A 27,247-nucleotide genomic window follows, 5' to 3' on the forward strand; every position below is an offset into this window, starting at 1 on the left:
AGTTGAGGACTGTTAGGACCTCAACCTACTAACAGTAGGTTTCTGTCTCTTAACCTTGGCCGCTGTATTAATCAGGCTTCTGTTGCAGTGCTCCATAACAGATAATTTTCAAATCTCAGTGTCTTGTAACAGTGACATTTATTTCACACTCTTGGTGTGCTCCATGGCTGTAGTTTGAGGTTGGCTGGCCCAGCTGAACTGGGCTGGACTCCAGGTTTCATGTCTGGTCAACACATCACCATTTTAGGTGAAGGATCAACAACTACCTGAAGCATGCTTTTCTCTTGGCAAAGGGTGGTTAGTGGAAACTTGCCATGCTTTTTAAGGCCTTAGCTCAAAATTTGGGTATTCCCATCCCACCCACATTTCATTGGTCAAATCAAGTCACTTGGCCAAGCCTGAAGTCAATAGGGTGGAGAAGAATACTCCTCCCATAGGGAGCCAAGGTTTATTAGGTTTCTAGGGTTTCTGTAACAGATACCACAGACTGGGTGACTTGAACAGCACAAGTTCATTGTCTCCCAGTTCTGGGTGCTAGAAGTCTGAGATGAAGGCATCAGTAAGGTTGACTCTTTGGAGGCCTCTCTCCTTGACTTGTAGGTGTTGTCTTCTTCCTGTATCTCCACATGGTCTCTCCTTTGTATTTAGTCCTAATCTCTTCTTCTTATAAGGACATCAGTTATATTGATTATAGCCCACCCTCATGACCCCATTTAACCTGAAATTTCTCTTTAAAGACTCTATTTCCAAATGCAGTCACATTCTGAGATACTAGGCATTAGGATTTCAATATATGAATTTGGGAGGGGGCCCATAACACATGGTAAGGGTGGGAAGTGCAGGAAGGATTGTAGATAAGAAACTCTAAGCAGTTAACATCAGTAAAGCTCAGCTTCGTAATCTTTAAAACAGGGGTTTGCTAGGGATTGAATGAGAAAATTCACATAAAGCCCCTACTGGTGGAGGTGGTAAGGATGGGTACGGTTCTACATCGCCTGAAAGAACCAAATCCAGCCTTCTTGGTCCTATTGCCTTGTTGTACCATATGGGCAAGCTACCTTCCACAACAGTGTATAGTCAGTGGAATCTTCATAATAAAGTCAGTAGGACTTTTGGGTACTCAACCTATGACCTTGGTTTTGCTAACACCATTTCTACCTATGAGCCATGGCTACCACCTTTCCTTTGCCCCAAATATTTATTGAAGACCTTTAATGGCTTCATAGGGCTGTGGGCTTCATATTGACCTAAGACATGGCCCTCCTTCTAAGGGACTACAGTTGAATGCCTATGAAAATAAGTGAGCCAGGAGGTCAGAGCAGGGAGTGACCCTCTCTCTGCCTCTTTGTTCAAAGCCAACTGCCTCACACAATCTCCTTTTGGTTTTCTTCCCCAGAATATTGTATTAAGGAATGGTTCTGAGACCTTTGATTCCTGGAAGAAGCCCCCTCTGCCTGTGTATGCCCAGTTCTATTTCTTCAATGTCACCAATCCAGAGGAGATCCTCAGAGGGGAGACTCCCCGGTTAGAAGAAGTGGGGCCATATACCTACAGGTGAGTCCTGACCACATCCCTGCCATACCAACCAGAAATATGGAGTGGCTCCACTGTGGCCTGGGTCCACATCTCTTCCCACGAGCCTCCTCTGTGTGCTGGGTGGGGAGTGCAGGTTTTGGTTAAATTTGTCTGAATGTTGCTGATATTTGGCACATGACTATGACACCTCAGTAGAGAGTGACTTTATGGACTAGGGCCACTCTCAGCCTGTTAGTTTAGAAATGCAGATGCTTCCTCCTGAGCTGGCAGAAAGTGGTTATTGAGCCATGAAGAGCTATTCCCTATCCCCAACCCTTTTAAGGTTGTCCCTTGATTCTCTTTGATGACTTTTAAGGCCTTTGTCTGTCTCCCTCCCCCACGTACCATTTTAGACCAGGTTCTAGAACTCGTGGTTGGTCTGTAGACAGGCCTTTCTGTCTCTTATTCATTCCTTTCCCCACTGGTCCTGGGTATGAGATAACCAACTGTCAGGGTGGGTTAGAGTCTTTGGCAGTGACCACAAGCTCCAAACACTGGGGAAGTAGGAGAACTACTTTAATCATATTTTAGAAGGTTAATAGGGGGAAGTACTCTGGGATCTTAGGGTTAGAGCATTTTCCCTATTGTTGCAATACCCCTCTCCCTCACGTCCCCGCCCCCCTCAATAATCTTTCCAACAAAGTTTCTCCTTACCACATTTAAGAAAAAATAGTAGAGGGGGGTGCCTGGCTGGCTCAGTAAGTGGGGCATGTGACTCTTGATCTCGGGGTTATGAGTTAGAGCTGCATGTTGGGTGTAGAAATTACTAAAAAAATAATAATAATAAAATTTTAAAATAACAGAGGCAGCAGATAGCAAGATCTTTTTTTGTGTGTAGAACTGCTAAATGGTAAAAAAAAAAAAAATGCCTCAAAATTCTGTTGTAATCTATTGCTCAATAAATGGTTGCTGACTAATTTATATTATGAATCAGTGCTACTCCCTGTGCAAGAATTCAGAGATAAAAATCTTGGTCCCTGCCTCAGGTGCTCATGGTCTAGCTCTGGAGTCGAATGCCTGTTTTGACTCACAGCAGCCACTTACTTACTAGTGTTTTGCACCTCAGTTTCCTCATCTGGAGATAAAAATAGGACATCCACCACAGGATTGTTATCAGGGTTAAATGAGCCAAAGAGTCAGTATTGTTAAAGTGCTTAGATTAATGCCTAGCACATAATTAGTGCTAAGTAAGTGTTTGATATGATTATTAGTCTTTGCGGATTGTCTTAGTCTGTATAAATCAATATCCTGATTTGTAACGATGAACTCTGTTGTCATATAAAGGAATTTTAAGTTAAGAAAAAAAGGGAGGGTGGGCACCTGGGTGGTTCCATAGGTTAAGCATCTGACTCTTGACTTGGGCTCCGGTCGTGATCTCATGGTCATGAGATCAAGCCCTGAGTTGGTTTCTGCATGGAGTGTGGAGTGTGCTTAAATTTCTCTGTCTCCCTCTCCCTCTCCCTCTGCCCCTCTCCCCCTCTCCCCCTCTCACATGTGCATGCTCTATCTCTCTTTTAAATAAATAAATAAATTAATTAATTAATTAATTAAAATTCTTAAAGAGAAATCTTAAATAAATACTTGGGTCTTCACTTTAAAAATTTTTTTGTATGGGTTTAATACCTAAAGAAACGGTGTACTGGGTAGAGCAGGTCGTGTTTCAGGCTGTCCTGCCTGGGGATAATTGGAAGTTGTACTAGAGATAGGATCTGAGCGTCCTCTTTATCTGTTTTATCGTTTTGCAATTTTCACCATTTTTTATTGTGATTAAAAGAAAATAATAGAAATGCATCATAAGTGTGCAGTTCAGTAGTGTTGCGTATATTTTTACACTGTTGTGCAACAAATCTCTCGAACTTTTCGTCTTGCAAAACTGGAACTCTGTACCCTTTAAATAACTCCCTTCCCTCTGTGTCCCAATCCCTAGGAACCACCATTCAACTTTGTTTCTATGAATTTCACTGCCTTAGATGCCTCATATGAATGGAACCATTCAGTATTTGTCTTTTTGCTTTTTTATTTTTTCACCAATTTTTTTCAGGTCAGGGGGAAACTGCCTCCATGTAAGAATGAACTCACCTGAGAACTAAAGAAAATCCTAACGATTTTCCCTCTGGGTCTCCTGGACCTGTTCCTATGCTCATTATCCTCATCTGAGAAAAAGACATGCATTCTCATCACACTGCACCCAAAGAAACCCAGTACACCATTAAAATGTCTTCTGGGCCTTGTGTCTGCTAGCTTAATATGCTGTTGTAAGTGTGGTCATGGGGACAAATAAATCCTAGAAGTAAAACAGTCTCTGATTGTTACCATACTCCCTCCATGTTCCCATTTTATTTTTTTTTAAGGTTATTTATTTTGAGAGAGAGAGAGAGAGAGAGAGCAAGAGGGGCAGAGAGAGAGAGGGGGGGAGAGAGAGAGAGAGAGAGAGAGAGAGAGAGAGAGAGAGAGAGAGAGAGAAAATCCCAAGCAGGCTCTGTGCTGTCACAGCGCAGAGCCTGGTCAGGGGCTTGAACTCACGAACTGTGAGATCATGACCTGAGCCGAAGCCAAGAGTTGGACGCTTAACCCACTGAACCACCCAGGCACCCCCATGTTCCCATTTTAGAGGGACCAAGAATTACTCGTGAGAAAAGCTCAGGAACATCTTATAGGGGGGTTCGTAACCCAGGATCCACAGATTCCTAAGGGGTCCATGGATAGAATTCAAAGTGGTCTGTGACTTGGGTAGGAAAAAAATTATAATTTATTTTCACTAACCCCTCACTAAATTTAGAATTTCCTTTGAGTATAAATGTAGGCGACAAACCACAGTGGCGTAAGCAGTACCCATGGCTTCATCAGGAATGGAAACACAGATATTGTTGCGTCTCATGATAGCTGTTGCTCAAGATACCGTTCATTTTCATAAATACTTCAAAATTACAGTAATTGTTAGACTTGCTGCTGCATCTTATTTAAAGTATCAATAAAGAAGCATGGTATGTTACCATATCACAGATTTTTTAAATGATACCTGTATTTTCAGCAATTGGTTTCCTTTGTGATCCCTAGAATTTTGTTCTCCATATGTAAAAACATTTATCTGAGAAAGGGTCGATAGACTTTACCAGACCGCCACAGGGAAGATCAAGAACCCTGAGAGCAGATCCAGTAGTTTGGAAGGCAGGTTGGTCACTCATTGATTGTTTCATATTTGCCCCTGAGTTTGCCTTCCTCTGGTTTTTCTCCCTGCCCTGGTTGCTCTTCCATTCCACTGCCGAGGTGATTTCCCAAAGGAAAGCCTGGCATTCCCTTCCCTTCCCTACTCAGTCAGGGTCCTAGTGACTCTTCCTGTATGAGGTATCAGGCCTGAGGAATCTGGCTCCTTGTATATGTCTAGCTTCTTTGTTGTGTTTTAATTTTAACTTAATGTTTGGGCACTCTCAACCTCCGATTTTATACTCTAACCAGAGCTGTCCAGCAGAAATTTACTATAGGCCACATAGGTAATAGAAAATTTTCTAGCAGTCACAATTTAAAAGGGTGAAATTAATTTTAATATTTCATTTACCCCAATGCGATCCCAAACAGTGTCATTTCAACATGTAATCAATATCCAGAATTATTAATGAGATCATTTATATTCTTTTCTTTCCCCCCATGTTATGTCTTTGTAATGTGTAGCACATCTAATCTTGGACTAGCCACGTTTTGAGTGTGTAACAGCCACATGTGGCTGGAGGCTACCATATTGGACAGCACAGTTCTAACTGTATTCCAGTTGTTTGTAAGTGCCCAGACACACTGCTGTGCCATTATGTACAGTTCCCTCAGTCAAGAATGAATTCCCTACCATTTCTCTCAGCTCTTTGGTGCTGCTTCCTGAGACTATGGATGAGCTCTCCCTGGTATATGTGTCTGTTACAAAGTGACTAAATGCATTTTAACAATTGGTTACATATTTGTCTTTCTTCCTAATGTACTGAAAGCTCCAGGAGGGGCAGAAACCAAGTCTTTCATCTCAGAAAATCCCGTGCCTGGTGAATATTTGTGAAACAAGTGAATGGAACATCCTCAGCCATGGCTTAAATCCTTAGGACACAAGAGGAGAAATTGTTCAAATCCACAGAATGCAGGTAGCTCAGCTGGGACCACAGGACTTAATCGTGGAAGCCCAGGAGGCAAGGATAGGTTCAAGAAAGAGGAACAGGGTCTTGGAAATGAATGGCTTGGTTTAGGAACAGATGCTCGCATGTGCCGTGCAAACTGCTGGGCGTTCTTCTCAGGGTTGAGTGGGTCGTAAACTGGAGTTTGCAGAAAAACATGGCTTTTTAGTAGCACTTACGGCTCTTCTAGTGAGCCTTTTGTAGTCATCTAATGGATCTGATTTCTATCACTTGTGATTTAATTATGCTATTGTTTACACAAGAAAGATAGAATACTCCAGTAACTCCTGCCCCAGTGCTTGATAGTTCCATGGGTTCCCTCCCAACTGAGTCACCTGCCTTGATTGTGTGCGAAGGGGCCTGGGGCAGGAAGGGGAAGGTGCACTGGCCTCCAGTCCTGCAGGTGAGTGCGGAATGGTCTTGGTGGTGGGAAATGTCCCAGAAGAGGATGAGGGCAAGGCCACACTGAGCTGTGGAGGCCCTGAGTAATTTGGCATACAGTTCACAGCGACACGTTTCCCCAGAGGTTCACTTATGGGTGACTCGAGAATATTCATGTTTTTGGAAAAAGATGATGGCAGTTCTGCGAAGTAGATAAAAACCAGTCAGTCTGGTTTAAGGAATGTAGTGCATTATCTACATGGGTATAAAGCGTGGGTTGAGCAGCCCTGAAACAGACCTGTTAGCAAGGAGCTGATCTGCCTCATGGTTCTGTTGCTTACCGACATATTTGCCTAAAATGTGTATCCAGTGTATGATATTCATTGGCTTCTGCAGCCTTTTTGAGATTCTTTTCATTTTGTCAGGTTTATTTTTCTTTTTTGCCTACTAATGAGCACATCGAAAATTAAAAAGAAAAATTAACTTGTCCAAAGGCTCTTTCAATGAACTTTCATATTTCTAAGACATACTTGCTAAATTTACAATATCCCGCTAAATATCTCCTATTTGAGTTTCTTGGTTTTGTGGTTTGGATTAATTTCTTTTTTAGGCTCATATTATTGCTTTAATAGTAAAGGAAGAGACATTAGGGATAAATATCTCATAAGTGTTGTTTTGTTTTTAGTTATTCCTTGACCATTAAGTAGTACTGGATTATAAAATAATCAATCTATACAATATCATATGCAGCATTACCTTTAAAAGCATAATCTGTATTTTATATTGTTGACCCTAAAAGTAAAACAACCAGTTATAAAATGGGTTTATTCAGGAATAGCAGAGGAATTGCAGTTCAGGACATGCAAGCTATAGCAAACCATAGGCAAGTCTTGAGTTCAAAACAGAGGAAAGTTACTTTATAGAGAAAAGTAGGAATTGGGAGGGGCTGTTTTGAAAGGACGTCCGTTGGAGGGAAAATGAGAGTTCAAGGTCATGATGGTTTCTTATTGCTGACTTGTATTTTCTTACTGGCCGAGCTCATTGCTGGACAAGAAATATTTTTGGTTTCCGTCTGCTACCGAGGGCAAGTTGGTAGGGTGTGTGAGCTCCCTCTTCTGGACTCCCGACTTTATTTTATTTTATTTTATTTTTTTAATTTTTTTTTTTAACGTTTATTTATTTTTGAGACAGAGAGAGACAGAGCATGAATGGGGGAGGGGCAGAGAAAGAGGGAGACACAGAATCGGAAGAAGGCTCCAGGCTCTGAGCCATCAGCCCAGAGCCTGACGCGGGGCTCGAACTCACGGACCGTGAGATCGTGACCTGAGCTGAAGTCGGATGCTTAACCGACTGAGCCACCCAGGCGCCCCCCGACTTTATTTTAAATTAGGTTACCTTTATTTGGTTTCACATTATTATAAAAATAACATATATAAGCAGTAAAGATAAACTTGAAAATGAAGTAAAGTAAGACAAACTGCTACCATCCATGTTTTCACTATCTCAGAGATAACCAGTGCTTCTATGTTACTGGGTATCTTCTCAGCCATTTTTCCATGGGTGAGTTTTACTTTACATGGTTATCAAATTCTATATACCTATGTATGATATGCATCAACATATACATAATATGTACATTCTACTCACTTAATATTACCTTATAGGTATTTCCCCATATTATGTCTTTGTCTTGTAAGTCAGCCCAAGTCCATATGCCCAACATGCAGGAAAGCCAGTCACTGATACTTGGAATGTGCAGCAAGGAAAGGGTTTATCGGAGAGGCATCCAAATGAAGAGTCAAGGGGAGGGCAGGTCTCAAATCCCCCTCCCCAAAGGGTTGTGGTTGCATGTATTTAAGGATAAGGGGTCAGAACGTCATGGGGTATATACTTGAATAGAATATGCTGGTTGGAAATAGGGTGAAGGGAGGTGTCTTTCTTCCTTTTGGAGCATGTGTGCACATTCAGGAATTGTGTCTCCTCATTGGGATACATGTTCACTAAACGGCAGAGGAAGCATGGTAAGTGTGTGGAGGGGAGATTTTGGGGTGTGCCATCACAGAGGTTACTTTCGTTCATTCCTGATCCCTTTGGCCCAACCACAAGAATTCTTCCCCATTTCCTCCAATCTCAGCTACTCTTATTGGTAATGAGTCAACTTCTACAAAACAAGCTCCTAAATCAATCTGATTTAACAGGGTTTCCTTAGAGTAGAACAGTCAAGCATTTGTTAACTCACCATGTTGGGTTCAGTCTTTACACAAAAACATTTTAATGATGGTAATCTTCAGGAGCTAGAGGGAATATATTATAGCACTTTACTTAACCATTTCCTTTGTCTTGGATGTGTAGATGAGCTCTCATTTCATCTTTTGGTTACCACATGGGTTGACTATTCTCCCCATGTTTGCCAGCAAATTGTATTTCCACACTCTTAGCTCTTATCTTTTGTCTGCTGCCTATCTGGGTTCCAGTGTGTTCATGCCACTTTTAATAATGATATTAACTCTTCGTCACATTTGTGGCAACTGTTTTTCTATTGTGTGCCTTTTTAATTTTTAAATTTATGTGTAGTCAAATCTATTTTCTGAACTTTGCTATCATTTCTGAGCTTAAAAAGTCCTGTTCCCTTCAAAGGTTTGATATTCAAGTCTATTTTCTTGTACTTCTCTTGTTTTACATTTAAATTCTTAGGAATCTGATCAGTTCCTTCCTTACAATTTAGCAAAGGTAGGAACTTTGTTTGAACTTTCTAACTGTGTCTTATTAGCCCTTTGGTTCTTTACTCATCTTCAAGACCAGCTATATACATTTTTTTTAATATTAAAGAGCTGATAGAAAACTCAGAAATGCCAGGGTTATTGTCTCATTATAAGAGAATACTTATCTCTTTTTCTAAACCTGACTCAAGCTCTTCTCTGATATCACCTTTTTGTTTTTTCCAAGATAGAAACACAAGTGGCTTTAGATAAATTAGTTTAAAAAAAAAAATCCTTGAACTGTTTGAAAGTAAGAAAAATAGAAAATGATCCCTCCTGCTCCCCACTTTCTTACCTTGATGTCCAGGTCCTTGTGAGTTTTAAATGCACATGGCAGTCCTGGGTGACTGGCCTGCATGAACCAGGTGGGTTGGGGTAACACTTCAAGGATGGGGGACCATTTCCATCTTTAGAAGTGAAGTTGTTTTCTGCACAGCCCCCAACAAATGCAGACTGTGTTCTCCCTGCTCACCCCCAGCTCTTTCTCAGAATTCTGCTTTTGGCTCTAGGTTTTTAATCTTTCACTTAGTTGACAGGGCAGTGGTAACAGGAACTTAAATACAGGAGCTGCTCAGTACTGCTGGGGATGGAAAATATTCTTCTGCCCTTCGAGGTTCTTCTAGCTGGTCTAAGAATTAAATTGACACAAGACAAAGATTATCAGGAGAGTCAAATTTAACTATGTACCTACGAAGGTGCATGTAAGCATGAGATTCCAAAGACAGCCAGGCAAAATAAGGTATATATGTCATTCAGAACTAAGGAGAATCGGTTTTGAGTCTGGGACTTCAAAAGGAAGGAAAACAATTTGCAGGAAGATGAAAAAGAGTAAATATTTGGTGAACAAATGTCTGCAGGGCCACTCAGAAACAATAGGAAATAGAGGACTCTGATCTAACAGTCCTTGCCAGATTTCTCCCTGTCATGTCTAGTTCATATTCCAGTGTGAATCTGTGGTGATAGCTCTCTTCCAGGAGCAGGTTCTCTATCTAAATTCTTTTAGGCAGTCAGGGAAAGGTCAAAGCTTCTTCCTGAGTCATTTGGGCCTTGATTGTTTTCAGGGCAAAATAATCAGCATGCCAAAGTGGCACATCTGGAGGCAAGTGGTCCTGAACCCCGGTGGCACCCCTCCTTTGGGCAGCTTCCCCTCCTCTGCCCTTTCTTCCTTGGTAGGCACATCCACTCTGTGATTCACTTCTCCCGTGACACAGCTGTTCAGCTCAGCTGGCCCAGAGCTGCAGGCCACTCTTTCTAAATCTCCTCTTGTAGTGTGTCCTCTTCCGCATGACCACAGTTTTGCTCACTTCTCCATGTAGGAAACACATCCAATGCATTCATGCTGTGCTGCCTGCCCTCGCTGTCTCTGCCTCTATTTGGAATTCCCCCCATTCTCCCACCTAGGGGAAGCCTCCCCCTTCCAGAACCAGCTCCCGCATGATGACAACCTCAGGACTCCCCTTCCGGTGCCCTCCTTCCCTCCTTTGGGTGTCTGGCTAGAGCCTCGGGTCCACTTCAGAGCACTTTCCACATGGGAGGTAACGTTGGAACAGCAGTCTTGTCCTCCCATGCTGTACCGTGGATTTCTTTGCAAACAGAAACCAGATCTTCACATCTCTCCATTGCAAGAGCTTCTTGTAAGCCCGCTTGAACTTGGTATTAGTAACTAATGCTTCCTAAGCACTCAGTATGTACCAGGCAGTATTCTAACCAGATTACAAGTTTATGTGGATTTAATGCTCCCAACAACCTTTTAAGGAAGGCATGTTTTTTATCTCCATTTTACAGATGAGGAAACTGAGGCACAGAAGCAGTAAGTTCTAAGTCACAGAGCTAGTAACTGAGGAAGCCAAGGTTGAATGCACAGCCTGGCAATCAGCTGTTTACCCATACTTCACCTGATGTGCTCAGTCACTGCTGACAGTAATTCTCAACAAAGAGCGGTATATGAGTGAAGAACCCAATGGGTGAAAGATAAGGATTATATGACAGTATTGTATGTATCTAGTTTATACGACATCTCCCAAGAAATTAGATACTGCATAGATGTTAATTTTCCAGCTTATTAAAGGTATTCCTTTTGGTTTCCTTATCCTGGGCTATTATTTATCTTCTGTGATTGGTGAGATTATGTTTAATCGTTCAGGGGTTTAAAAACTTTTTTTGTTTTATAAAGTAAGAACTCTGGGGGTGCCTGGGTGGCTCAGTTGTTTAAGTGTCTGACTCTTGATCTCAGCTCACGTCATGATCTCACAGTTTGTGAATTCGGGCTCAGCATGGACAGTGTGGAGCCTGCTTGGGATTCTGTCTTTCCCTCTCTCTGCCCCTTCCTTGCTCACTCTCTCTCTCTGTCTCTCTTCCTCTCGAAAACAAATAAATAAACAAACTGAAAGAAAAAAGTAAGAACTCTGTTTTAATGAAAAAATGTTTTTATATGAAATACCTCTAAATTCAATCTTGTATTTTCCTGCCTGATTAAATAGTTCATGGCATATAACTCAACCTTTGCTTAATGTCTAGCATCATCACTATGATTAAAAAGTAGTAAGCCATCATATGAGCCTGTGATGTCCTGGGGCCTTCAACATTGATAAGATTTATTAGATCCACTAAATACCACGGATCGTATCAGGCACTTTCAAGTACAGTTCCTTAATTAATTGTCTAGGTCTAAGATTTGCTTTGCCATTTTTTTTTTTAACCCTTGTTTCTATTTCTGGAAGTTTCTTCAGTCTTCTTGGACACTGTAGAGCAGTAATCGAGCACTTCTTGCTCTCAGTCTGCTGTTCAGCTGGAGACCACCCTGCTTCTAGTTGACTCTCGTTGATGAGCTGTGGGGGAGACTTGGGCAACCAGACTTGTTTGTATTATTATTATTAAAACCCCTCTCCTCGCACTGTGGCCTCCTTGTGGTTGCCAGAAGACAGGGGGCTTGGGAGGGGAAACATTTTGGGTTTCCTCCATCAGTTGCTATTTTGACAGGGAGGCACCCCCACCATCCCTTTCCTTGGCCTCTGCAGAGCAGGAGACCACTTCTGATAGCCAGTGGCACCGTGTTCCTTCAGTTAGAACACAGGCCATATGTCAGTCATGCCTCAGGGCGACTGGTGGCTGTGGGAAGTCATGTGGCTAGCTGTGAGTGACCTGACGTGGCCCCTTGGCGCCTGCCAAGGGAATGAAGTATTTTTATAGTTTGGTAATCCTTGCTTTGAACTTTTGAAATTTATTGAGAAAACAAGTCAAGTTATAGTGCTTCAAGTGATTGGAGCCTCCACGATCGATTTCCTTTTAAAACACTAGGTTCTTATGGGCTAAACGATAAAGAAAACACTTAAAAAGTCATCTCCAGAGTCAGTAAACACAAGCCAACGTAAGTGAAGCAGGCTTGGAATTATTCAGGCCTCTAGTTCATGACATCTGGGTTCAGTGAAAAAAACGTTAAAAGCCTTTAGCAAGGTTATCAGTTTTCATCATTAGTCAGAAAGCTTGGCAAAGTTGATCCCTGGGCTTCTGCACCTGGGTTGGGTCCCAGCTCTTGGCTCCTTGGCCTAGCTTTCTTTGAGGGCAAGTTTGAGGGCAAGTTGGTTTTCACCCTGGGGACACTTTTTCTATTTCTAGTTCCTTAGTGGTCAGCGAGGCCACCGCGGGGTCCTGGGCCGCAAATACCAAGAGCTATGCCTAGAAAAGGCTGTTCCCTTCACCCTCACTACAGGGAGGCTCTGGGACTCGCCAGTGGGGAGGGGTGCCCCTCTCTTCAGGCAGAAACCTTGGTGCAGGCAGGGGTTTGCCTTGAAATGTCCTCCTCCAGCTCTAACAAGTCACTTTGCGTTAACTTACGTGTAGAGTCAAGGAGAACCTTGGACGTGGATTCAAGTGACCAGGATTCCACACCTGGTTCCCACACTTGCTGGGGAGTCCTGGGCTAGTTTATCTGAATCTCTGTCAAAGAACTGGGTTGTGATTTCTATATAAAGGTCTTTGGTTACAAGCCAGACAAGCTATCTCTGGCTAATTTAAATGAAAGGGGATTTATTTGAAGGCTATAAAGTGGGTTACAGATTCCAAGGAGCAGCTGGGAAGACAGGACAGCTTTAAAGGTCCACATCACAGGAGTGCATGGCTCATCATGTGTGCACCACAGCAAGAGGAAGCCATCTTTCTACTGTGTTTTGCATCTTTTTTTTAAGTTTATTTATTTTGAGGGACTGCCCCCCCCCCACTGCCAGCACAGAGTCCAATGTGGGGCTCAAACCCACAAAACTGTGAGATCATGACCTGAGCCGAAACCAAGAGTTGGATGCTTAACCAACTGAGCCCTCTAGGCGCCCCAGATGTGTTTCACATCTTAAGGCTTTGTGCTCAGGATCAGAGGCCTAGGGAATGGAACTGGTCCAGCTTGGGTCCCACACCACCACCTAGTGCAGGAGAGGAAGGAAAACGGGGCTCCGAGCAGAAGAAAAGGAAATGAATGAGTGTCAGACAACCAGAGTCTGCAGGTTTCATTCTGTGGACATTTATGAAGCACCTGTTGAGGGAGGCCATGTGATACAGTGGAAGAGCACTGTGTGTGATTTAGAACTTAGCTTCAAATTCTGACTCTTCTGATGCTCATCTGTGCCCTTTGTTTCCACATCTCTAAAAGTGGAGCCAAAATACTTTCTCTGTCTGTACCACGGGCTTGCTGTAAGGACTGAATGGAATCAGATGAAATCGTGTGGTTAAACCCTTTGAGGAGCTACGCAGGGTCAGATATTTATCTATTGCGCATAGCTTCGTGCTTAATGATGAAGAGCAAAGATATCTGTTTTGATGCATATATGTGTATATGTTTGCTTGTTATTTACTTGTCTATTTTTATTTTAAATTCTGGAAAGTGAGGGATACAAGTTTCATTAGCTTGCTTGGAGTACCTGAAGCATCAAGAGAATTCCTTCGTAATCTAAATGATGTCACTAAGCAGTTTACAAAGACCTGGTACAGACAGCCAGCTCCACCAGTGTTCAGAAAAGGCCGGTTGTGGTCAGGAAAGGCCTTGGGGGAGGTGGTGGGTAGCCTTTGTACCTTTGTCAGAATTATAAACTCTTATAGATTAGCCCTGTCCCATAGAAATACAATGTGAATCACATATATAATTAAGATTTTTTTCCAGTAGCCACATCAAAAAAAAAAAAACAAAAAACAAAAAACGAAAAAAAAACAGGTGTAATTAATCTGAGTATTTTTTTATTTTACCCATTGTATTAAAGTACTATTATTTAGGGGCACCTGGGTGGCTCAGTCAGTTAAGCATCTGGCTCTTCATCCTGGCTCAAGTCAAGATCTCGCGGCTCCTGAGATTGAGCCTGATGTCAGGCTCTGCCCTGACAGCATAGAGCCTGCTTGGAGCTCTCTCTGTCCCTCTCTCTTTGCCCCTCCCAACGCTCTGTCTCTGTCTCTCTCTCTCTCTCAAAATTAAAGAAGTAAACTTAAAAAAATAAAAAATAAAAATAAATAAAATAGCATCATTTAAAAACAGGTAATGAATATCAAAAAATTAAGGAGATTATTTTACACTCCTTTTTTTGTGCTGTTTTTGAAATCTGATGTGTATTTTACCCTTACAACACATCTCAGTTTCGATAAGCCACAGTTCTATGGCTTAGCAGACACATGGCTACTGGGTCAGACAGTCTAGTCCTAAATAGAACAGGAAGAAGAAAAGGTAAGCAGCAGAGGGAGAGAAACAATAGACACAGGAATTTTGTGAACATCTACTATGAACCAGGCGGGGCCAGGACTAGCATAAACCATTGGATGAACAAAGTATCAGGTCCTGTTTTTATTTAGAAGTTTGACGGTTTGTTCATCGTGGATGTTTTTGCATTAATTTTGATTTTTCAAAATGCACTGCAATATGATTTACCTTCAGTACTGAGTGTTCTGGCACCTCTTTCATTTTGTACACAAGGCAAGTGCCTCACACCCTCCTTACCCTAGTGATGCCCTGGCTCCAGGCCCTTTCTGTGAGCTTTCTAATACCTCACCTGGGGGCATGAACCTGAACCAGACTGAACTGCATACCAAAAACAGGAGTGAACTCCTGTAATGTACTAAGTCTTGGGCACTTATTTTGTCAAATGAATTTTGAACTGAATTCAAGCTAGGAATAAAAAGGCTTTGGAAAAGAAATTGAAATTCAAACTGATCTATGAATTGAAAAATTTGAAAATATTTTGGGAGCAAACTGTCACTCCAGAGAGAGTTCAATGGCCTCGATTCCCTGGTCATGGTGACGCTTGACCATCGCATTTTCCAAATTGTAGGGGGAAGGAATGAAAAGGCCAGTGTGTTGAGAGGACTGTATCCCAGGACTTATTTCCTTCCTACATGCCAGCTTTAATCTCTAGTTGTTAAGGGATCAGTATCTGTAAGCTCTCTGGAAAATGATGATAGTGGAATGTCTTATTGAAAATAACGTCCGTGCTAAAAGAAAGGTAAAGTATTGCGCTTTTTTTTTTTTTTTTTTTATGTTTATTTATTTTGAGAGAGCAAGTAGGGCTGGGGCAAAGAGAGAGGGAGAGGGAGAATCCCATCGGCACTGTCAGGGCAGAGCCCAATGCGGAGCTCAATCCCGTGAACCGTGAGATCATGACCTGAGCCGTAATCAAGATCGGATGCTCAACCAACTGAGCCACCCAGGGGCCTCTTGCTTTTTAAAGTGGTGCCTATTTTCAAACAGAATGCGTTTCTTTCTTTTAGAGAACTTCGAAACAAAGCAGATATTCAATTTGGAGATAATGGAACAACAATATCTGCTGTTAACAACAAGGTCTATGTTTTTGAACGAAATCAATCTGTTGGCGATCCTAAAATTGACTTAATTAGAACGTTAAATATTCCTGCAGTGGTAAGTAGGCATTTTTAGTATCATTATTGTGGCTTGTAAGAGAAAGGAAAAAGCCGAGTTAAAGCTGTTATGGGTTTTACATTTAGGAGTTACTAAGTTATGTTAAAAATATACAGATGTAAAAATATAAGTATACTTTTTACAGTTTCCTTCCTGAAAGTTCATCTGAGACATTTTATTCTGAGGTTTCTCAAGCAAGATTTTTTCAAATGGTGACAAAATGTGAATTTTAGGATTTTCCCTCCCACAGTTTCTTGCTGTGTCTTGGGGAGCACCTCTTGTTCAAATAAACATGTCTCTAGGATTTGGGGGGGGGGGAGGGAAGGGAGTGGATAGCCAATAATTTTTTAAAGATTTATTTGCCCCTTGTTTTGGCTCAGAAAATCTAGCAACAGAATTTGCATACACTTCTTAGTTTAGATTTCCATCTTTGATTTTTAAATTCTCAAAATACTTCCCAAATAGCAGAGACTGGGCTGCTCACAGCCTAGCGGGATTTCACTGTCTGTGTTATGACAATCCCATCCAAGAAAGACACATGAGACCCTGGAAACTCTCCTCTTCACCCACAGCAACCCCTCTGAGGCTCCCACTCTAACTACAGGGTGACAACAACATGTGCAGCTGGACAGTCATGATGGACTCAGGATGGAGAAAAAAGTATTAGATCCTATGTTTGGCCCTGCCCTGCTGCCTACTTGCGGGGGTGGGGGGAGGGCAATCTCTGGCTCCCATCAGAGGGGAAGTGGCGCCCCCTTGTGGCCAAAGATGCCAGTGTATTCACAAGCATTTTTCTCGTTGCATCTGCAGTGCAGGGAGAATTGGAGAGCTTGCAAGTGGGAACGCTACACTCACACTTACAAAATATAATACTGAGAAAGGAACAATAACTGCAAAGTCTCATTTGTGCACGTGTAGCCAAGGAGGAGCTCTCTGGCTGACTTTGCAGCTCTTCAGTCTTAACATTTACTTTTAAGTTTCCAGCCCTTTTTGCTGAAGGGGCCATAGGAGAGTGGGGTGGGAGCTCTGCCATCTGAACTTGCCTGTGTTTCTCAGACTGCCATGGAATGGGCCCAGCTCCGCTTCCTCCGGGAGCTCATCGAGGCCCTGCTGAAGGCCTATCAGCAGACGCTCTTTGTGACACACACCGTGGACGAACTGCTCTGGGGCTACAAAGATGAGATCCTGTCCCTCATCAGTGTTTTCAAACCAGAGATCTCACCCTATTTTGGCCTGTACTATGGGGTAAGTTGATCTTTCTTTTTAGATCCTTTTTTTTGTTTTGTTTTTTGAAGGAGCATGGATGCACAAGCGGGGAAGGAGCAGAGGGGGAGAAAAACAATCTTAATTAGGTTCCATGCTCATCACAGAGTCCCACATGGGGCTCAAGCCCACGACCTTCGGATTATAACCTGAGCTAAAATCAAGAGTCTGATGCTCAACCAACTAAACCACCCAGGCACTCATAGAGTCTCTTTATTCAGGTGATGAAGGGGCGCTGCTAGCCAGATTTCATCTTCATTTTGAGTGTCTTCCAGAAAAAAAGACCAAAATTGCTTGGAATTCTAGATGTCTTGTAGAGTATGTGAAAAACAAGGAAGTGTTCTAGTTTTTAGGTGGGGGGAAAAAACCCTTCTCCCACAATTTCGGCATGCCACCAGCAGTGACTTTGAATGAGGGCAGCTATGAAAAATACAGAGTATGACTGTGCCATTAATCAGGTGCAGTCTTTCAAACTATCATAAATTTCAGTGATAGGTGCCAAGTCTTCATTGATGACCTAGGGGCTGAACCCATGCATCAGCCTGACAGAGACAAGAAACTAAGTAGGAACATGATAGTCCATTAGAGGTGGGAGCTACGTGTTAGATTTTCAGACATGTCATTCGTGAAAGAGGATGGATAATTTGAAACTCTGTGTCCCTCATCTATGATTTCTTATGCTTATAAGTGGAATTTTGTGTGGTTCCTTGCAGATTTTATTCACTTTGGCTTGAAATAAAAAATATATCAGCATTCAAGTATTTATTATTCAAAGCATATGTTATTGCTGTATGAGTTTCAAATGAACTAAAATTAAAAGCAATTTTAAAAATCCACATTCCCCTCTATCCATCCCCCCTACCAAGAAACAAAAAACAGAAAGCACTTGAGTAAAATGGATAGTGGGAGGTTGCTAATGACAAACTTAAACTCAAGTAGAAAGTGTCAGGTTAAGGGTGGGGTCTGAGATTGTGATGAATTTCCTCACCTTTAAATCTGTTGTTATTCTCTGGTTCTCACTACTCAAGAATCTTACTCTTATCCTGTTAAATCCTAGAGTGTTCCTCTAGAGCAGATGGTGATAATGCTGCCCTGTGCATTCAAGGGTATACAAAACTTAGAAGCCATTCAAACAAAATAGTAAAAAAAGTTCTTAACATTATGCAAGAGGCAGGGGTCCTAGAAATAGGGTTCAACTCACCTTGAATCCTTCTCTCTAGGGGAGCAGAATTAATAGATGCTGTCTAGCAGATCCCATCTTGGGGTGCCTGCGTGGCTCAGTCGGTTAAGTGCCAACTTCAGCTCAGGTCATGATCTCTCAGTTCGTGAGTTTGAGCCCTGCTTCGGGCTCTGCCAACAGCTCAGAGCCTGAAGCCTGATTCGGATTCTGTCTCCCTCCCTCTCTCTCTGCCCCTTCTACTGCCCCAGTCTCAAAAATAAATAAACATTTAAAAAAATTTTAGAAGATCCCATCTAAAAGGAGCCCAGCTTCCATAAAACCAGAGGAAGCACTGATTTCTTAAGCTGTGACTAGACATCCCTTCTAGAAAAAAATATCTGGGGGCGCCCGGGTGGCGCAGTCGGTTAAGCGTCCGACTTCAGCCAGGTCACGATCTCGCGGTCCGTGAGTTCGAGCCCCGCGTCAGGCTCTGGGCTGATGGCTCGGAGCCTGGAGCCTGTTTCCGATTCTGTGTCTCCCTCTCTCTCTGCCCCTCCCCCGTTCATGCTCTGTCTCTCTCTGTCCCAAAAATAAATAAAAAACGTTGAAAAAAAAAATTAAAAAAAAAAATATCTGGTGAATTTCCAACAGAGATACAACAAAGGTTACTTTAAGGCCCTTCGGGTCCAAGTGGTTTCTGTCTACCTGCAAGGTAGGTCCTGTTCCTAAAACCTCAGTATTTTTCAGGTAATTTTTTATTGTATAGCTTGCTTTTTGTTGTTGTTGTTTTTACATTACTGACTTCATCTGACTTCTAACTAAGATCCTTTTGTATCTTTTTAAAATGTAACCCACATTTATGGACTGGTTAACAAATTGGCATTTTTATTTTCCCAAAGCAAGGTTGTATTCTTTTATGTGTTTATTTATTTATTAATTTATTCATCTCGCTGCCTTGCCCTTTGTCGCTCCTTGTAGACACCGTATCTCCACAAAGCTCTGTACCATCGCTCAGTTAGATTCGTACCTTGAGTGCATTTCCCACATCCAGGAATAGAGCATAAGACTTGGAATCAGAGTGCCTCGATTTATGTTCTGACTTTTTTCACTTAATAACTATGGGGCTATTTCTAAACCTCAGTTTCATCATGTGTAACTTGAGGGTAAAAGTATCCACACTTCAAAAATTGTTTTGAAAGGCTAAGTGAGAAGTCCATAAAAATGCTTCATAAACTCTAAATCACAGTACACATGTCAGGAACTGTTACTCCTTTTTCCCTTCATGACTGGCTCCCAAGATGACCCTGAATTAACATGACTGCTGTATCTTTTCCCTTTGGGAGCCAAACAGACTGTCTGCGTGTGGTTGGTAAAAAGGCAGTGTTTCTGTTCAGTTTGTCCCATCTGCTCTGGTCAAATACTGATTCTTTAGCCAACGGCACAAAAGTTCGCACTTGAGCTGTTATTCATTCAAAGACCAGGATAGGCTGAGGAAGTACCCTCCTTCCGAAAATCTTTCCTTAGTTCTGCTGGTGTCATGCCAGCATCCCCCTCGGATGCCCCAGGCTTGCGTGCCTGCACCATCTGCTCCGCTACATGCAATGAAGACAGAAACCTTGGTTAACGTGTTGAACGCTCTTCCTTCTAGTAGGAAACAGCCAAACAATTAATGGGGAGGGACAGCGTGTGAGAATGAACAGGATGAGTGGATGTAGAACACTGGCGCAGAGCTTTTGAGAAAAAGGGATCTGATTAAATATCACATGCTCTTACTTCATATTGCGGGGCCAATCAGCATATTTTTACCTACTGATATTAGGGCACTTCTGTTCTCCTCCACATAAGAGAGTTCAAGCACCTCCCACTAAGTGTGGGTCTTGCGTGTATAAAATATATAGCTGTTAGAAAGTGTCTTTGAGAGGTCAGCCAGTCCAGCTGGTCCTTCGGTGGAGGGGGCGTGGGGTTTTGCTGACATCACACTAGTGGTGTGACTGTGGTAGTTCGTCTCAGAGCACCTCTCCATCTCCTGCCATAATATGTTCCTTGTATCCAGCCCACATCCCTACCCCGATAACACAAAACCTATTTATTCCCGACTGTCCTCCAATAACAAAGGTTCCAGCAAGAGACAGGGAAGCATTCATATGCAGTGTCTGACTCTTGGGCAGAAAACAATTGGAGAGAACCCTTTCTGAATTACTGTGAAACATTTAAATGCTTAACTGCTTTGCTTAGGCTAGATCTGAGTTAAGGGGAGGACTTCAGGAGATAACATCCCTTCATTTTTTAAATTGGTGGTTCGGCTTTTTTTTAAGTTTATTTATTTATTTTGAGAGAGAGAGAGAAAGAGAAAGCAGGAGAGGGGCAGAGAGAGAGGGAGAGAGAGAATCCCAAGCAGGCTCTGCACTCTCAGTGCACTATCAGTGACATGGGGCTGGAAGTCACGAACCGTGAGATCATGACCTGAGCAGAAATCAAGAGTTGGTTGCTTAACCAACTGAGCTACCCAAGGGCCTTGGTGGTTCAGCATTTTTTATGTGGAGTATTTGAATTTTTCTCTAAGTTGTTGTAATGTTCACATTGCTGCTCCTAAAGAGAAGTTCTTTCTCATATCTTTTTAAAAATTTTTCTTTTAATGTTTATTTTTGAGGCAGAGGGAGAGACAGAGTGCGAGTGGGGGAGAGGCAGAAAGAGAGGGAGACACAGAATCTGAAGCAGGCTCCAGGCTCTGAACTGTCAGCACAGAGCCCGATGCAGGGTGTGAACTCACAAACTGTGAGATAATGACCTGAGCCGAGGTCGGACGCCTAACCGACTGAGCCACCCAGGCAGCCCTTTGTCGTATCTTAAAGTCATGTAAAACTTCATGTGGGGAGCACCACATGACCATTATGGATGTGGTCCATATTGATATATTGATATAGTTGGCAAAATAATGTTAAGTGACAGAAAGAAGAACCAAAGAAGGCAAAAAACATGAGAAGAGAATTCACAAAGGGTATGAATGTTTTTTAAGGCAGAGAGCTGAATTATTTGAAAAAAAGCGTTCAAACTCAGTGCAAAAAAGACAAGTCCTATACTTTTTTTTTTTGGGGGGGGGGTTGTTCATCTAATTAACAAAGCTTAGCAAAAGTAACTTGGGGAATGTAAACTGATTTACCACACTATTTCCACCACTCTCCAGCTGGATGACCTTGAGCAACTTGATAATATGTATCAAAAGGCTTAAACATGTTCATGTTCTTTTCTCTAGTAATTTTACTTTTATGAGTCAGTGTAGAAAACAAAAATATTGACAAAGTTTTTAGGCATAAAGATACATAAACATTCACACAACATTATTTGCAGTAGCAAAAAATCAAAATTAAATATCCAACAATAAGAGAATAGTTAATTATTTCTACATAGTGTTGAGGAGTCATTAAAGTATACCTATGAAGAACTTTTGGTAACATATAAAATATGCTAAGGAAAATGCACAATTTGTGTGTGTGTGTGTGTGTGTACATACACATACACATATATATGTATACAGGATATATATATATATATTCACACACATATGTACACATATATGTGTCCATGTATATATGTAAACATATATACATACATAATTGTGTTTATGTATAAAAATTGTGTGTATGTATATTATACATATATATCTTAGTTCTATAAACAAATCTTGTGTGGAAAAGATACTGAAAAGAAACATACCAAAATACAAATAGTATTTTCCATTGGTTAGGAAAATGATGAATAATTGACACCTTTTTATACATCTTTCTGTATTTTCTAATGAGAATTTATTACTTTTATACTCAGAAGAATGTATTACTTCTATAATCAGAAGAGAAATCTATTTTATTATTTTTTTTAATGTTTATTATTTTGAGAGATAGTCGGAGCACAAGTGGAGGAGGGGCAGAGAGGGAGACACAGAACCTGAAGCAGGCTCCAGGCTCTGAGCTGTTAGCACAGAGCCTGACGTGGGGCTCAAACTCACGGACCACAGGATCGTGACCTGAGCTGAAGTCAGATGCTTAACCGACTGAGCTACCCTGGCACCCTGAAAAACCTATTTTAAAAAGAAAATAGAACACAAGTACATTGCATCAACTTGTTATCCCAAAATGCATCTGTGTTAATACCCAAAAATATATCTGTGAAAAACCTCCAAAGATAGCCGAGAGCAATGAAAGTAAAACAGTCTTTGGTTATTTTATTATTCTTAGTTTGTCTACAAAGTGCCTGTCACATCATATGCATTTAATAATAAACATTAAAAAATGAAAACAATTATAATAATGGTATTAGAGTGGATGCACCACAAAGGCAGCAATTTGTGTCCATTTTGTTCACTGATATACAGTGCTAGATACGTGGTAGGCATTCACTAAGTGGTTGCTAATAAATGAATGAGGCCCACAGCCTGGTAAGCAGATCGGCCCGTGGAGTGTGGGGTTACATAGCTGGGCTTCAGTCCTACCTAGCTCCACCATTTGCTGGCTGAGTGATCCGGACAAGTTATTTAACTTCTCCTTGCTTCAGATTTCTCATCTATAGAATGAGGGTAAAATGGTGCATGTCTGTATTAGTTTCCCGTTGCTGCTTTTACCCATGGCCATAAATTTAGGGGCTTAAAACAGCACAAATATAATTATCATCTTCCAGTTCTAGATCTCAATAGCCATAAAATCAGGGTGTTGTCGGGGCTGTGTTCCTTCTGGAGGCTCTAAGGGAAAATCCACTTCCTTGAATTTCACAGCTTCTAGAGGCAGCCTGCCTTTTTTTGGCGGGCACCCCTTTCACCATTGCCAAACCAAAAGGGAAACATCTTCACAGTCTCTTTGTCTGACCTCTGCTTGTCATCACACCTACTGCTCTGACCTGGCCCCTTGCCTCTTTGTAAGAAAACTTGGAGTACCTGGGTCCACCCAGGTAATCCAGGATACTCTTCCCATCTCAAGATCCTTAACTTAATCACATCTGCGAAGTCCTTTTGCCATGTTAGGCAACGTATTCACAGGTTCTGGGGATTAGAATGTGGACGTATTTCTGTCTACCACACTGCTTTATGTGGTGGTTCTGAGGATTTCATGAGATAATTCATATTATAATTTTAGACCAGTGCCAGGAATATTATAAATATTCAATAATTGTTAACTCTTATTACTTTATTATTATAGAGGAACTAGCACCCATGCTATTTCCCAGATATCAAAGCTCCAACCTCACATAAAGAATTTGTAAAGTTGTATAGATTATCTGTATGTGCCCTTAAGAAGTATAACTTGGAGAGAATATATAAGTGAAGAAAGCTCTCTTGAAAGCCCCAAGTATATATTGGGGCGCCTGGGTGGCTCAGTTGGTTAATCTTCTGACTCTTGGCTTCGGCTCAGGTCACAATCTCATGGTTCGTAGGATTAAGCCATGCTATGAGTGCAGAGCCTACTTGGGATCCTCTCTCTCCCTCTCGCTGCCCCTCCCCTGCTCATACGTGCACATGTGCACACTCTGTCTCTCTTTCTCTCTCAAAATAAATAAACAAACTTAAAAAAAGAAAGAGACAGGGGCGCCTGGGTGGCTCGGTTGGTTGAGCATCCGACTTCGGCTCAGGTCACGATCTCGCGGTTTGTGAGTTCGAGCCCCGCGTCGGGCTCTGTGCTGACAGCTCAGAGCCTGGAGCCTGCTTCGGATTCTGTGTCTCCTCCTCTCTCTGCCCCTCCCATTCTCATGCTCTGTCTCTCAATAATAAATCAATGTTAAAAAACTTTTTTTTTTTAAAGAAAGAAATAATGGGACTATATTAATACAACTTTCTTTTGTTGCAGCTAACCTACAGTAGGGTCCTGGCCCTGGACTTATGCTTTCTTATTTTTCATTATTGACATATAATTCACTTACATATAATTCACCAGTTTCAAGTGTACAATTTTGTGGTTTTTAGTATATTCACAAGGTTGTACAACCACCACCACCACTGTCAAATTTTACAACATTTTCATCATCCTCCCCAAAAAACCACACATTTGTTAGCAGTCACTTTCATTTCTCCCCTTCCACCAGCCTTTGGCAACCACTAATCTATACTTTCTGTCTCTATGGATTTGCCTATGAATCTATAGAATTTTTTTTAATAGTTAAAAGGTTTGTGTCTTTTTTGTTTTTGCTTTTGTAGAGAAAAGTAAGATTATTGTTTTGTTTGAAACAAAACATAAGTAACCCCCCACACCTGCCCAACCTCTCACCTGCCCCGTGGGGTGCTGAGACTGCTGGTGCTGAGCAGGAGGCCAGGCTGGCCCAGGCTGAAGGAGAAGAGCCAGGAACTCTCTGTGTGAGAGCTTCCTCAGAGCCCGAGAGGAAGGGCATTTGGGAATGGAGTTTGGCTTGGTTAGGCAAAAAATAAAATTAAAAAACTGAACACACATGCCTACTATTATACAAATGGTGGCCAAGAGGTTGGAACCATTTCTGGCAATTGAACATTTCTGTAAATGGAATCATACCATATATGACCTTTGTATCTGACTTCTTCTATTTAGCATTATGTTTACAAGATTCATCTATGTTGTAGCATGTATCAGCACTTTATTCCTTTTTATGGCTGAGTAATATTCAATTGTATGGATATACCACACTTTATTCATCAGTTGATGGATATTTGGGTTGTCTCTGCCGTGAGCTCTTATGAATAATGCTGCTCTGAGCATTTGTGTACAAGTTTTTGTATGGACATTGAGATGTATATTTGGAATGGAATTCTCTTGAATATATAGGGAGGAGTGGAATTTGGGGTCATAGAATTTTGGGTTTGTGTTTAACTTTTTGAAAAACCACCAAACTACTGTCCACAGCAGCTGCATCATTTTCCATTCCCACCACCAGTGCCCAAGGGCCTCAATTTCTCCACATCCTCACCAACGCTTGTCCTTTTCCTTTATTTGTTTATGTTTAAAAAAAAATTTAGCATCATCCTGGTGGGTGTGAAATAGTACTATGGCTTTGCTTTGCATTTCTCTAGTGGCGGATGATGTTGAGCATCCTTTCGTGTACTTGTTGGCCATTTGAATATTTTCTTTGAAGAAATGTCTCCTCAAATCCTTTGTTCATTATTTAATCGGGCTCAAACTTTTTGAAACCATAAAGTAGTAGTATGGTTAATATGGCATTTAGTCGAACAGTCACTCTATATCTTAGTTCTGCTTCAGTGTTATGTAGCAGTTAGCCTAAACTAGCTTAGTTTTGTGAAGATTAAGTTTCTCAGTTACTGTATCAATTAGGGTTCTCCAGAAAAACAGAATCAATGGGAGAGCTCTAGCTACATCTGTAGTATCTATCTATCCAAGAGATTTATATGTATTAAGGAATTGGTTTGTGCAGTTGTGGGGCAGCAGGTGGCCAGTCTGAAACCCCTAGGACAGGCTGGCAGGCTAGAAACTCAGGCAGGAGTTCTACACTGCAGAACTGAGAATTCCTTTCTGTCCAGCAAACCTCAGATTTTGTTTTTAAAACCTTCAACAGATTGCATGAGTCCACCCACATTATCGTTGGTAATCTTTTACTTAGCCAATTGATTGTAAATCTTCATCATGTACAAAATATAGCACCATCTAAATTAGCGTTTGACCAAACAACTGGGTACCGTAGCCTAGACAAGTTGGCACGTAAAATTAACCACCACAATTTCTTAAAATGATCGTGTTCACTTATTTTCAGAAAAATGGGACTAATGATGGAGACTATGTTTTTCTAACGGGAGAAGATAATTACCTTGACTTTACAAAGATTGTGGAATGGAATGGAAAAACGTAAGTGTAATGATTTTTACTTTTAATTATTTTTAAAATTTGAATATACTTTTTGAATATATTTAAAGTTTGAAAATTTTAAATTTAAAAAATTTTTGCTTAAATTGCACGTCTGCTTACGCGTTATTTCAAAAGAATTTTAACACTGTCATTTTTTGGGTGTCACACTCTATAAATATGTAAAATATCTTTATAATTACTATTTTAGAAATCAGGATTGGGGCAACACACTTTACAGATGAAATATTAGTGCTCTGTAGATTGATCTCAGCCGGGCATGAATTACAAGGGGCAACAAGTTTCACTTTCCTCGTGGTCATTGAATTGATGTGTAGCTGCAACACAGATACTTTAAAACCACTTTGGGGGCACAGGGAAGAGTTTCTCTTTTTAATTTAATTTATGATTGTGTACTGTTTATGTGTTTTTCTTTAAAGATAAAATACATTCGAGTTCACCATTATGGTATTTCAGAAATGTTTTTTTTTAACATTACTAAGAAACAAGCTATTTCTAAAAAGGAGCCGAGGCAGTTTGTAGTAAAGCCACGTATAAGACAAGATGATTTCTATAAGAGGAATTAGAAACCTCAGAGAGAAGAAGAGGGTAATTCTTTAGGGACTGAGGCAAGAGGAATTCTGTTGTTGAACATTAAATTTATATCCAAGCTTCCCAGAAAAAAACGGTGTGGAATATAGGGAAACCCTCTGTACTACCTTCACAATTTTTCTGTAAATCTCAAACTATTTTTATTTTTATATATTTTTAATGTTTATTTATTTTTGAGAGAGAGAGGGAGAGAGAGCGAGCATGATCAGGGTCGGGGTGGAGGCAGAGAGAGAGGGAGACAAAGAATCTGAACCAGGCTCCAGACTCCGAGCTGTCAGCACAGAGTCTGACCTGGGGCTCAAACTCGTGAACCTTGAGGTCATGACCTGAGCCAAAGTCGGATGTTCAACGGACTGAGATACCCAGGCACCTCTCAAACTGTTTTTAAATAAAAAGCTTGTTTAAATTTTAAAAAGTACACATATCCATGTACATAAATGTATATTTGTGCATGTGTACACACACAGACAAACACATACACCAAAATAGATAAGATCCCTGAAAGAATATGTGAGAAACTGGGAACAGTGTTGCCCCTGGATGATCAGGCTTCTGGCCACAGGGAAATTTAGGTGTAAATAGGATATAGCTGGATTTTGTTTTAAACTCAATCTGTTGTTTTCTTCCCAATCTTTCAATAGCAGAGTGTAATCCTTTTA

At 41.3% G+C, this 27,247-nt stretch overlaps 1 protein-coding gene across 1 annotated transcript in view; it reads left to right on the forward strand.

Moving 5' to 3' along the window:
- SCARB2 (scavenger receptor class B member 2) overlaps positions 1-27,247 on the forward strand; it is a 76,848-nt gene that overhangs the window by 20,873 nt on the left and 28,728 nt on the right. The window contains exons 2-5 of the mRNA XM_058722232.1: positions 1,397-1,554; positions 15,602-15,749; positions 16,806-16,994; positions 25,888-25,979. Coding sequence (XP_058578215.1) covers positions 1,397-1,554; positions 15,602-15,749; positions 16,806-16,994; positions 25,888-25,979 — 587 coding nt within the window. The remainder of the gene's footprint in view (positions 1-1,396; positions 1,555-15,601; positions 15,750-16,805; positions 16,995-25,887; positions 25,980-27,247) is intronic.

This window comes from Neofelis nebulosa, chromosome 3 (assembly GCF_028018385.1).
Source record: "Neofelis nebulosa isolate mNeoNeb1 chromosome 3, mNeoNeb1.pri, whole genome shotgun sequence".
In the NCBI taxonomy this organism is placed as follows: Eukaryota; Metazoa; Chordata; class Mammalia; order Carnivora; family Felidae; genus Neofelis; species Neofelis nebulosa.